This window comes from Manis javanica, chromosome 17 (genome assembly GCF_040802235.1).
Source record: "Manis javanica isolate MJ-LG chromosome 17, MJ_LKY, whole genome shotgun sequence".
Taxonomy (NCBI): Eukaryota; Metazoa; Chordata; class Mammalia; order Pholidota; family Manidae; genus Manis; species Manis javanica.
This window is the reverse complement of record NC_133172.1, coordinates 37,704,180-37,716,919: the sequence shown is the minus strand read 5'-3', so window position 1 is coordinate 37,716,919 and position 12,740 is coordinate 37,704,180. Positions and strand designations below refer to the sequence as shown.

General features: G+C 47.3%; 1 protein-coding gene and 1 long non-coding RNA gene across 4 annotated transcripts in view; one reads left to right on the top strand and one right to left on the bottom strand.

Moving 5' to 3' along the window:
* LOC140847194 (uncharacterized) overlaps positions 1 to 12,740 on the top strand; it is a 42,063-nt gene that overhangs the window by 15,139 nt on the left and 14,184 nt on the right. The window lies entirely within an intron of this gene.
* Positions 7,109 to 9,287, bottom strand: MT4 (metallothionein 4). The gene is made up of 3 exons (XM_037001476.2): positions 9,197 to 9,287; positions 7,911 to 7,976; positions 7,109 to 7,369 (listed from the first exon to the last, which is right to left on the bottom strand). Exons 1-3 carry the CDS (start codon positions 9,225 to 9,227, stop codon positions 7,278 to 7,280), a joined length of 189 nt encoding a protein of 62 aa, XP_036857371.1. The 5' UTR covers positions 9,228 to 9,287; the 3' UTR covers positions 7,109 to 7,277.

The window sequence follows — 12,740 nt, the reverse complement described above, 5'->3', positions numbered from 1 at the left end:
CAAAAGGAGAGGCAGCCTGATGCTGGGATGTCTTCATTTCCCCTCCCATGCTTACCCAATTCTCCTTAATAACACTGAGAGGGTAGGGAGTCAGGGAAGGGATGGGGAGGAAGCCTCAGAAGACCTTAGAACCTAACTAGAAATATAATAACCTTGTCTTTCTTCTCTGTCTCCATGGTTACCTCCTGTTTATGGCAAATTATTCAGTTTCTCCTCTACAGTAGTGACACAAGATTTCTTTTTAAAATAAATTTAAGGATAATAATAGACCAGGTGTTATGTGATTATGACTAAAACCATGTAGGTGGTTCTTGAAGGAAAGGGGTTGGAGAAATAATTACTCTACACCAGGCTGATCTCCCGAGTGCTCAAATCCAACCTGGCTACTAGCTCTGTCTCTCCTGCCTTACTTAGTCCTTCCTAGCCAAGCACCGGTACCTTTGCATGGGTTCTAAAGGCGTCGAGGAATTCTTTCTTTCTCTGATCATTGGTGGGATGGCAGGTGTTGGAGGAAGGAGGGGGGTGTTAGAGGAGGAGGCTGCCTCTGTGCTTCCAGATTTCATAAAATGGCCAGGTTAACCCCTGAAACCATGCCAGTATCTTGGCCACTGAGGTTTCCTTCTAGCTCTGAGGATTGTAATGTGGAGTTTCCCCAAGGGGCTAAAGCTCCTAGATAGAACTGGGACAGAGGTGGTCTGCCATCTCCTTTCAGTGAGGGCCTGGGGGAATAGTCATTAAACTCTGAGCAAGTCAAGGGCTCAAGCTGAGCTGATGTGAGTATTTGTGGGTTGGGATTCAAGATGGCCCTTGTGGAAGCTCCTGTGCATGGCTGGCTGGGGCAGGTGCTTCGCAGCTCAGAGGGAGGGAGTTATGATGGGGAAAGGGTCCTCTTTAGCTGGGGCTCCCAGAGAAAGCCCTCAGGGCCCCTGAACCATGAGGGCCACTCTGGGCTGTCTGCTAGACTTCCACAGAAGGAGCTGCCCACATAACCCCTGACACTACTGACACTACCCTGATAGTACTACCAGAATCTTCTTCCTAAATGCAGTGAGTGGAGACTGAGGTTCTTTTTTTTTAATTAAAAAAATTTTTAATTTTGGTATTATTAATGTGCAATTATATGAGCAACATTATGGTTACTAGACTTCCTGTATTATCAAGTTCCTACCACATACCCCATTACAGTCACTGTTTATCAGTGTAGTAAGATTCTATAGAATCACTACTTGTCTTCTCTGAACTATACTGTCTTCCCCGTGTTGCCCCCTCTACATCATGTGTGCTAATCATAATGCCCCTTTTTCCCCTTATCCCTCCCTTCCCACCCATCCTCCCCAGTCCCTTTCCCTTTAGTAACTGTTAGTCCATTCTTGGGTTCTGTGATTCCGCTGCTGCTTTGTTCCTTCAGTTTTTGCTTTGTTCTTATGCTCCACAGATGAGTGAAACCATTTGGTACTTGTCTTTCTCCACCTGGCTTATTTCACTGAGCATAATACCCTCTAGCTCCAGCCATGTTGTTGCAAATGGTAGGATCTGTTTTCTTCTTAAGGCTGAATAATACTCCATTGTGTATATGTACCACATCTTCTTTATCCATTCATCTACTGATGGACACTTAGCTTGCTTCCATTTCTTGGCTATTGTAAATAGTGCTACTATAAACATAGGGATGCATATGCCTTTTTGAAACTGGGCTCCTGCATTCTTGGGGCAAATTCCTAGGAGTGGAATTCCTGGGTCAAATGGTATTTCTATTTTGAGTTTTCTGAGGAACCTCCATACTGCTTTCCACAATGGTCGAGCTATTTTACATTCCCACCAGCAGTGTAGGAGGGCTCCCCCCTTTCTCCATATCCTTGCCAACATTTGTTGTTGTTTGTATTTTGGATGGTGGTCATCCTAACTGGTGTGAGGTGATATCTCATTGTGGTTTTAATTTGTATCTCTCTGATGATTAGCAATGTGGAGCATCTTTTCATGTGCTTGGTGGCCTTCTGAATTTCTTCTTTGAAGAAGTGTCTGTTCAGCTCCTCTGCCCATTTTTTAATTGGCTTATTTGCTTTTTGTGTGTTGAGGTGTGTGAGCTCTTTATATAATTTGGATGTCAACCCCTTATTGGATATGTGAGACTGAGGTTCTTACGAGTGACTGGCTTTAATGTCACAAAGGCCCGAATTGAGTCTCCCCAGGTCCCTCAGTTCTTCAGTGAGGATAATAATACTCCTTACCTCTTGGGTTATGGTGAGCATTAAATGAGATTCTTCATGCAGATTGCCTAACCCACAACAGGGGCTCAACAAACAGTGCTCAGTGAACACTTCCTAGTTCAGAGAGCCTCCAGGATCTGGACCTAAAAGATGACAGACTCCAGTTCCCCTTTAGCCTACTCTTCCAAACTCTCCATGGTCTGGCCCTCACCTACCTAGGCAACCAAAGGTAATCCTTGCTAACCCAGGTATATGCTCCAGGCTTTCCTGTCTCCATGCTTTTGCTCATGCCATTACCTTCTCTTGGAATGTCCTGCCCACAATTTTCACCTGCTTAAAATCCTACACATCCTTTCAGGCCCTGCTCCGAAGCTCTCTCCTTAGGAAGTCTTCGCACCTGCCTGCAGCCAGATGTAACTACCCTTCTTGGAATCTCTATAGGGTTTCGTCTGGATTTTTTTCCTTCCTTTAGGAGAAGGGCATAGGTAGTTTGACCATCTCCCTGACAGACTCTGAGGTCCCCAAATGCAGAGGTTGCAGGACGGTTCCTTCTTCTCCCACATTCTGTGCTTAGCCATGCTCCTTGTACAGCTGAAATATCTTTGAATATTGAGTGAATGAATCCATATGAGAACTGAGAGTCTGACCTTGGGCTCACCCTTGTTGTGGGACCCCTTGGAGACTGGGTCATGAAAAGAGTCAGACTGAATTAAATATGTATTACGAAGTTACCCTGTGGGCCCCACCATCCTTTGCCTAATTAGAAATGTGGTGAATTCCCTCATTCCATCCCACAACTATTTATTAAGTACTGCCTTAATCCAGACCTGTGGTAGAATAGCAGACACAAGAATGAGTAGGACAATGTCCATCTTCACCGAGAACACACAGTCTGGGTGAGGAGCCAGTTAATGAAATCAAAACACAAGGTTAGTGCTGCTAGGAGTGTGCATAGAGTGGTAGCACTCCTGCCTTTCTATATAAACCAATCTCCCTTCTCTCCCATCCTTCTTAGATCCCACCTCCACCCAGGTCTGGGACAGGCAGCACAGCCTTCTCCTAGGAGCTACCCTGGAGCTGCTTGACTTAGAGTCAAAGTTCCCTCTCACATCTCACCCTCAGTGGATTTCAACTCAGGGCGATTTTGCCTCCTATGGGATACCTAGCAATGTCTGGAATGTTGCTTTTGGTCATCCCATCTGGGATGGGGGTGGGGGTGGGGGTGGTGATGCTACAGGGATTTAGTGGGATGCTGCTAGACACCTTGCAGTGCACAGGACAAGCCCCAAAACAAAGGGTTACCCGGCCCAATATGTCAGTAGTGCCAAGGTTGAAAAACCCTGCTTTAACTTATTCTATAATGACTCCAAGATGATGTTTAGCAACTCAAACATGTAGGGAAGGGAGCCAGTGAATCAGAAGACCTTCTTTCCAACCCATGCCTTATCATCAGCTTGCCTCTTTGGACCTCTGGTTCATGCTATGTTAAATGTGGATAGTCAATTCTAGCTTTGCTTCCTAGGTGAAGGTTTCTGGGGGCTAAACTATGAGAATGTAAGCAAGAGAGCTTGTCAGGGGAGGTGGATGGTGAGGCTGGCTGGGCTTGGAGTGGGAGGGAAGCTGCTATGGAGCCCATGTGTCTTGCCAATGGGTTTCCGCCCTGGGCAAGTTCATTGTGGATTCAGTGAGACAGAGGAATAACAATGGAAGTTTTTGGGGGTGAAAGGGTTTATTACCCGGCTTGTTCTCCTGACAATAGGTCAAGCACTAGAATTACATCTGCATACAGCAGTCTGCAGGTCTGCAATCCTCCTTGTCTCTGCCTCTGCCCAGAGCACTAGGCAGGGCTCTTTATATAGTGACTCAGTCAATAATAGCTTATAGCCTATGGGTGTGGAAGCAGTAGCCTAGGCAGGCCAGTTACATCATCAACTAGTTTAGGCTCAGGTGAGGATCCTGGCCATAGGAACCTTCACTTTATCCACACCATGCCTTTTGTTGCCACGTGGCCCAAATTTTCCAAGATGGTTCAATTTCAAGTATTCTGCCCTGTCCTTGTCTTCAAAAATAAATTGTACAATTTAGGCCATCTGTGCATCAGATTAAAAAACATGGCAGTCTGAGCATAAGATTTTATATCAATGATACCTTAATAAAACAAACAAACAAAACATGGCAGTTGAGCTCCCTTCCCCCCTCTCTTTTCTTCTTTGTTATTATACAAATTTTTGAAAAATTAAAAAAAACATTGTGGATAAAATGAAGGTTCCTGTGGCCAGGATTCTCACCTGGCCCTGACTGGCTGGCTCACAGCACAGGTGTGGGCAATGCATCATTATTGACTCTGTATAAAGAGCCCTGCCCAGTGGTCTGGGTGACACGGTGGCACAACTGCAAGGCTGCAGGAGAGCAGAGCAGAGGCTGGAGTAGTGGTGGCACCAAGGGCAGAGAGGCCCAGAGGCAGGGACTGGCTTGCTGCATGCAGACTCGCTCTGAGTGGATGGGATTCTAGTGACTGACCTGCCACCATGGAAATAAAGTTAGGTATAAACCCTTTCACTCCAAAAATGTTCTGCTGTCATTTCTGTGGTCACAGTGAATTCATAGCAAACTTCCCTGGGCTGAAACCCATTGGCAAGACACATATATAATCCTTTAAAATATACAAATAGAAGCCTACAGTACACACTGATTTATACATAACTTTTTTCTTTGCTTACTAGTAAGTAATGAACATGTCTTTGAATTTAGCTTCACTGTTACAGTTTTATTTTAGTAGATTCATTCCACAATTCATTTAACCAATCCTCTACTTTGAGATATTTTTGTTGTTTCCAAATCTTCACTATTATAATCCATGCTGTGATAAATATCTTGGGAGCTTTTGTGTGTGTACATTTGTGATTTTTTTCCTTAGGTTACAACATTCTTTAGGGTAGAATTTCTGGCTTAACGTATACTTATTTTTTTTCCCTTTTCAACAGTTTCTATTTATTTTTTAAAATGCTACTTTAGTAAATGTTGGACAATTCAGAAAAATAGAGAGAAGGAAAGTAAAATCATCTTTTTTCTGTGATTTGAACACAATCACTGCTAACAGTTTATTTCATCTATATATTTTGCATTGTGTGTCTTTTTAAAAAATGTATAACTAATTTGTAGCCTAAAGTTTAGATTTTACCATAACCATCTTCTGTGTTTTGCATATTTAATGGCTGTATCATATTCTACTGTGTGCAGGGCCATAGTTACTTGAGCATTTTCATAAATAGATTTGAGTTTGTTTCCCATTTTCCACAATTGTGAATAGTACTACAATGAACCTTTCCACAAGTGATGGTTTTTTTCCTGCTGAATTTGTAAATTCCTTAGAATAATTTCCAGAAATGAATCTACTGAGACAAATGGGAAAATGATTGAATGGTTATTTGATGTACACTGCCAAATTATTTTAAAAGCTCTATGCGCTATGAATCTGGGTGTTTTACACATTGTTGAGGCCTTTTATATTTAACGGCCTAATTGACCCTTGGAGAGGTTGTCCTGATTTATCCTTTCGGCAGCCATCTCTGAGGGTTCTAGGCCCTTTCTGGGACCTCTTGGGCCCCACACCCAGCCAGACTGAGGCTGAAATGGCCCCCTCAACCCTGTGCAATTCCTTAGAGCTCAGAAATGACTCCAGCTGCCCCTGCCTCTGGGCCTTGGGCACCCCCTTCAGTCTGTGTGAGGAACTTTCTTCTCCATCCTGGACCTGGGCTACATTTCTTTCCCACCAAGCCCTGGTCTGGTTTCCATCCCACTGGAGTATGTCCTGAGATGGTGTAGTCTGTCACAGGCCCTCACGGGTCTCCACTGCCTCTTAGGCACCACAGGAACACAATCCATTAAGTGTCATCTTCCTGATACACAACTTTCCTGCTTCAGGCAGCCTTCTCAGAGATTGATCAACAGAAGCCTAAAAAAGCCTACTAAAATCCCTGCTTATAGAGCTCCTACTATGTGCATAGACCCTATGCTATGGTGCATTAGAAGAACTGCATCATGGCAGCATTTATTATCATCAAACTTAATTGGAATTGCACTGGTGTAGTGAAAGCTGATATATATGTCAGCAATCTGGGGGAAATAACAAAGACTCAGTTTCTCTTTACATTGCTTCCTGTGAAATTGAAAGAACTTCAGTGAACAGCACCAGATTCTCCTGGTCCATGTCTGCCCACTCACCCAGTCCTGAAGGTGGGCACAGTTAACCAAACCAGGGAGCTAATGCCCTGCATGTCTTGAACTTGGGGATTTTCTTAGCTCTGTAGAGACCTCCCACCTGTTCATGGCTGATTCAGTGCTAAAGTCCCTTAACTAGCACCATTCACGCAATGAGGCATTCTGGGCCAACACTATGCCAGGAATGCCTGAAGATCAGGTTACCCCCAAAGCCAGGGATATTCCGTGTACCAGTAACTTCTTTGGGTGGAGATCCCAGGAAGCACTTAGGAGAATGGAGAAAAGAGGCAGGGAAGGCAGAAAGCCAGTAAGGGGTATGTTAATGAGCAGGTCACCACGGGGGTGCTTTTGGAGCTCAGTGAGGCTGGATACTTCTGGGGGTGGTGCAGAACATGTATCATATTTGTCCTATAGGGGAAGATGCTGGGGTGTTTATCCTGTTTGTCACCTGTTAAGAGCTGTTCCCAGAGGTGTTGACTCCCCAGCACTGCCAGCCTGCCCTGTGCATGCATCAGGTAGGCTCAGGTAGCAGGAGGAAGCCTCGGGCTGAGCTGCAGGATGGTGTGGTTAGCAGCCATCTGTAGGAGGGATGTGAGCTGCTGTACTGCATCTGCAACCAGAGCCAGCCCTTCCTGGACCTGCTGGGTTAGGTAAAACAGTGCTCTGAGCCACCAGACAACCATGAGTGAAAACTTTATTGCTTTAAGCACTTTACACGAATGTCACCAACAACACTACATCTGGGCAAATATATAAAAAGCATGATCTATTGTACAATTATTCCAACTTCTTGACTAATGCACTGTACAGACATTTCCCAGGCCTTGCCCCCAGCACAATGGATGTGTTTCAGGGGCAGCAGCTGCACTTGTCTGAGCCCCCTTTGCAGACGCAGCCCCGGGCACACTTGGCACAGCCCGGGGGGCAGCAGGGACAGCAGCCTAAAAGGGTCAGGAAATGGACAGATCAGCTTTGGGTCACCATTCCAATCTTACCACTTCCCCTCCTACCTCTTAGAGGAAGTAGGAAAAGACAAACATGCCATAGGCTTCTACCCACATTAGCAAAAAACCTGGGACAGAAAGTTGTGGGGTGGTAGAGCTGGAAGGATCTTAGGGGTCATCCAGGGTCCATCAGAGCCCAAAGAGAGGAAGGGGGTTGCCTAAAGTCATTGGACAGTGGCCGGTCCAAGACTAAAAGCCAGAGCTCAGGACTCCAGGCCATGTTCTATCCCTTTCCCCGTTGGGCAGGATAAAAGCTTCCCTTAGTGTTCTTCCTATTCCAAACACCTGAAACACCATGGATGCCCCATCTTTTTGGCACTTTGCTCCCGGGTCTCTGTACACCTTCATTTCAGAGCTCTCCCACATGGATAAAAGGCACCCAGAAACTCCTTAATCCCACCCCGACTCGAGGGTTGAGGATGGAGGGAACAGACTGTGTTTGCTCCGGCCAGTAGGGTCCCTGGTCACCATAACTCACTTTTCCGACATGTTTTACAGTTGCAAGTTGTGCATTTGCAGTTGTCTCCACAGATGCAAATTCCTCCTACGAGAGAGGACAGAGCCACAAGCATGAGGGCCTGGCTGGAGAGGAAGACACAAGGCATGCTGCAGACCTCCATGGTGGCAGGGTTCCTGGGCTGTCCTTGGTGTCAGGGGGAGCTGGACAAGAGGGTGAAGATGCTGCCCAGCGTCACCCCAGTGGCAAAGACCATCCCATGCCTCCCAGTCTAATGGGAAGAAATTGGAGTGGCTGCATGGGCCCCTCACTAGGATGCTGTTAAAGTGCAGATTCAGGGGACCAGTCCTTGAGATACTCTGATTCTGAAGTCCAGGTGAGGAAAGGGAATCAATATTTTAAAAAATCCATCCAGATGATTCTGATGTGCGATCAGCTTTGGGAACTTCTAGACTAGGCCAAGTCTACCAAGCTCAAGGTTCCCCGGGACTGTCGAAATCTTTGATAACTTCCTCACCTTTTCAAGGTATCAGGCAGGATGGAAACCCTGAATGGGTAAGAGAAGGATCCAAGGACATAAACCAGCTCAAAGTGAGAGCCGTAGCCTCACTGGTTTTCATATTACAAAAGCACCTACACTTAAAAATCATCCCACCTATCATTTTAAGTTTCAAAATGCTGGAAACTTCTGTCTCCTTGGCAAGTTTGTGGTGCAGACATGTCCTGTTAAGGACCAGACAGACAGACTTGTGATACTTCTTGATACCATTTCCCAAGGCTCAGGTTGGCTCTGAACCCTGACTTCTCTCCTCCTGGCCAACAAGCTTCTGTGGAATTAAGGGGTTTCAGAGATGCAGGAGTCCGCATACGTGTCTAGTATCTCCCCTGACACCTGCAAGTGCTTTATGATTTTAGCACTGGGAAGTGAGCAGTGGGGATGAGGGACCCTAGTTTTCATATGAGGAAACTGAGGCCTGAAAATACTGTGTCAGGAGTGAATGCCAGCAGGGCACCCAAGCCAAGTAGCCAGGTTCTGGGCCAGAGCTCTTTCCCTGCCCTGGTGACTGCCCCTAGGGGCTGCGGCTAAGTGCCCCTCAGTCACCCCTGAGCCAGGATCTCAATGCTAGCACATCATCAGGCAGGTAGCCACACAAAGTGAGAGCTGCCCCAGGCCACCAGCCTGAGACAAACCCCATTCATTGGTGGCTCCTAATTGGATGAAGAGAAGCAGTCATCAGAGTCCTGGGGACTCCCAGTAGGAAGCTGTACTAAGGTGCTGGGACCCCAGGGTGGGGATCCTTACTCACCAGACATGCAATTACATTCCCCAGGGTCCATGGTCCAGGTGTCCGAGAAGCTCCAGTGCTATCACAGCTGGGGAGGTAGGGAGGCTAAGTGAGCAGCTGCCAGAGGCTCCCTATTTATAGCCATGTAGGTGTAGACTTCTGCTGACTCCATCACTCCCTGGGGCCAGACGCCCTGCACACGGCCCAGCCAGACGCTGTGGCTGGGGGCTGGGGTGAGCAAGCAGAAGGAGGGCAGAGGAGAGGGGAGCAGCAAAACCAGCCCAGTGGTTTCTCACAAGGGGCTCAGGTGTCTGCACCCACCCATCTGCCCACCTGCTGGCGTGTCAGGGAGCCAGGCTCAGGTTCAGATGGTACTTGCAATGCTCAGATTGGGAGCTACATCCCATCTACCTGGTCTCCAAGCCCTGTGCATTCTATTATCAGCCTTTCTGTTCCCCCTTCACAGGGGCTCCTGCTGCCTGGCTCAGCACCTCCTTCTGTCTCCCCTGATGACCTGTAAAAGCCTGGGCCCTGGGCTTTAGAAGGACCCTATCAGGTCCTGTCTTGGGTGTGCCCTGCAGCCCGCCTGGGTGTGAAGGCTGGTAGTCAGGGGTATGTGCCCACCCAGTGCCTGAGCCTCTCCTAGACTACACATGGAGCACTGTAGATCTGGAGTTTTCTGTCATCCCAAGCCTGCTTGCTTATAAAGGTTTGCTTGATCTTCATCTCTAGACCACTGAGGGCAGATGTACAGCTCTCCTCAAGACCTGAGGAGTGGCTGGAGCTGGCTGTTTGCTGGGGGTGCAAACAGTGTGGATGTGTGGGCTGGGTGTGTGTGAGGCCTCTCACAGCAAGGGAAGGAGCTGGGGTGGGAAGAGAACGGAGGTGGGCCACAGACTGGGTGTTGGGGCTACATGGTGGATCCCCTGGCACCTCTGTGTTCCCGTGTGAGAATTACAGATTTGAACCTGGCCCTCCAGGTTGCTATGAAACTCTCTTTGTCAAGGTAGGAGGACAGGATGTATTTCATTTGTTAATTTGATTTATAACTTTTAAATATTTTAACCAGGTGGTATGTGAACCTCCAATTGTACTCTTGCTCTGTCCCTTTAAATATTAGGAGGGACCTGGAATGAGTCTCCTGTGCCCTCACCTCCTCCTCTTCATTCTCTACACTACTCCAGAGATACAGCCCTAAAAACAGCAGAGACCATGCTACTCTCTTGCTTGAAACCTTCTGCTGAATGAAGCCCATACATCTTAGCCTTGCATCCCCGGCTTATCTTACCTTTCCACACTCATTGCCTGCTTCTTCTTTCTACCCTGTCCCGAGGACTCCAGGCTCCCTCTACTTGCATTGAACTTCCCCACTTCCAGGCCTTTGCCCCAGTCAGGTTTCATCCTTTCCCTACCACCTAACAAAGCCCAAATAAATTCTTTCCACTTACCGAGGCCTGGGCTCAAGTGCCATTTCTTGTGTGATGGAAGCAAGAGGGGACTTGGGGACACTTAACCCCTACCCATCTTCCTCATAACTTCATCCTTTGCTATAGACACAGGCTACTTTTCTTTCTTACATAAGGCGCCCTCCAGATGATGCCACTTCGAGTTTTCCCCACAAGCTGCTATCCTCACCCACTCTCTGTACAGAAATTCTGGAGCTGCTGTTGATTACACTTTCTTCAGGAAGCTGCCTCTTATCTCTCCCTTTCCAGCTGGGAGAAGTCTCTTCCCTCTCTGGCCCTTCAGTGATGTGTCTGTACATTCCTCATGACATTTACTACTTTTTACTCTACTGTATGATTATTTGTGTTCATGCCTCTTGCTGCAAGCTGGGACCTCGCAGGGGCAAGACTGTGTCTGAAGCATCTCTGTATTTGCATAATATTCTGCACACCGTTTAGTGGATGTTGACTGAAGGAATGAAGCAGATGAATAGTCGAATGACCTGAAGACATGAATGAGTGAGTGAGCATGTAAGTGAACAAATGAATGAGTGCGTGAATGATGAGTGGGCAAATGTATGAATCTCCTGCATGTGGGTTTTGAGCACCTCTGCAGAAACATACCATCACCATTCAGAAAGGCAAAAACGTGGGGCCCCACCATAACCAGCGGAGAGAGTTTCTCCAATTTGTAGGTTAGTGGTGCCTCCATCACTCATCCATAGGGACCCCTGGGGCCTCAGTCTGGCCCATGCAATCATGGGTTTGAGCTCAGAACTTCTAGTGAGAAGAATGGGATTCAATCCCAAGGTCATCAGTAAGGCACTGGGGAGGGGTAAGTAGTGGCAGTATTGTAGTGATCCAAAAATAGTCCCTGTCTGAAAGGAGTTTGCAGCCCTAGGGCATCCAGGCATATTGATTCATTCAACACCTTCCAAGGGCCAGCATTGTGCTGGGCACTGGGGAGCCAAGGGTGAGTAAAAACAGAGCTTACAGTTCAGAAGGTCAGGAGGACATCTCAGTCCAGGAGACCCACAACTGGACGGGGCTACTCTCAGAGTCCCCGGGCTGGACCTACCCTCCTGGGCCTGCATTCCAAGCCCAGTCCAGCCCACCCCTTGGCAGGCCCAGCTCCCCTTCCTCCATCTGGTGTGTGCCCTGTAGCAATTATGAATGCTCTAGAAGGTATGGCCCAACCAAGTGAGCTCAGAGAGAGGAAGGTATTATTTTTACCCTTAACCTAAGCCATTCCCTCCTCACTCTCTAAGCCAGGAATTGCTTCTCTGTTTGATGATTGACACGCTGATGTTGCTTAAAGCCCAACTGAATGATAATATCAGCATGAAAAAATTTCCCAGTTTCTGGGCTGGTTGGACTGAACAACCATGTGTAGCACTGGGCAGACAAGTCCATGCTGAATTGTGCGCTGAACTGTCCAGTTCCTTTTACACAATCCTTCCTCCAGTGCCTGGGGAAGCATGTCCACAGGCCCCTTTTGCCCTTTGGTCTGTCTTCCGGGTCTCACTCTGGTCTCTTCATGGCAGCAGGAGAAGCACATACATGCCACCTCTAGAACATGCAGTGGCTGGCAGGCACAGCTTAAACCCCCATTTGGAAAATTAATATATCTTCAGAGAAGTGATCCTTAGCCTTCTAGGAGGGTTCAAGGAGCCCTTTAAAAATCTGATGAAAGCCCTGGACCCTCTATCCAGAAAAAAGTGCACAAATACACAGCAGAGAAAGATGGCAGAGAAAGGTCCTGTGCCATGACTCCACACCCTGGTCCATGTTTTGCTTTTAGGACCACCATCCTTTCCCATATAGGAACCCTCTGCACACACGTGTCTACCCAGGAGCTGCCTGGAGCCATCAGTTTATTATCCTGGTTTATAAACTGGCCTATCTCTAGCCTACAAGCTCCTTGCGACCAGAAGCTGTGTTTATGAATAACAGTGAGTGCTGCCACGTAGTAGGTGCTCAACTATTTATAGGCTGCTGCTGAATAAATGGTTCAATTAACAGTTACAGCTTGGCTATCTTCTCTGGTTCTTATTGAAGAGATGTCAAGGACCTTGTTGGCCAAGAGCCTTCAAGTGCTTGACATCTGGAATCATGCCGTC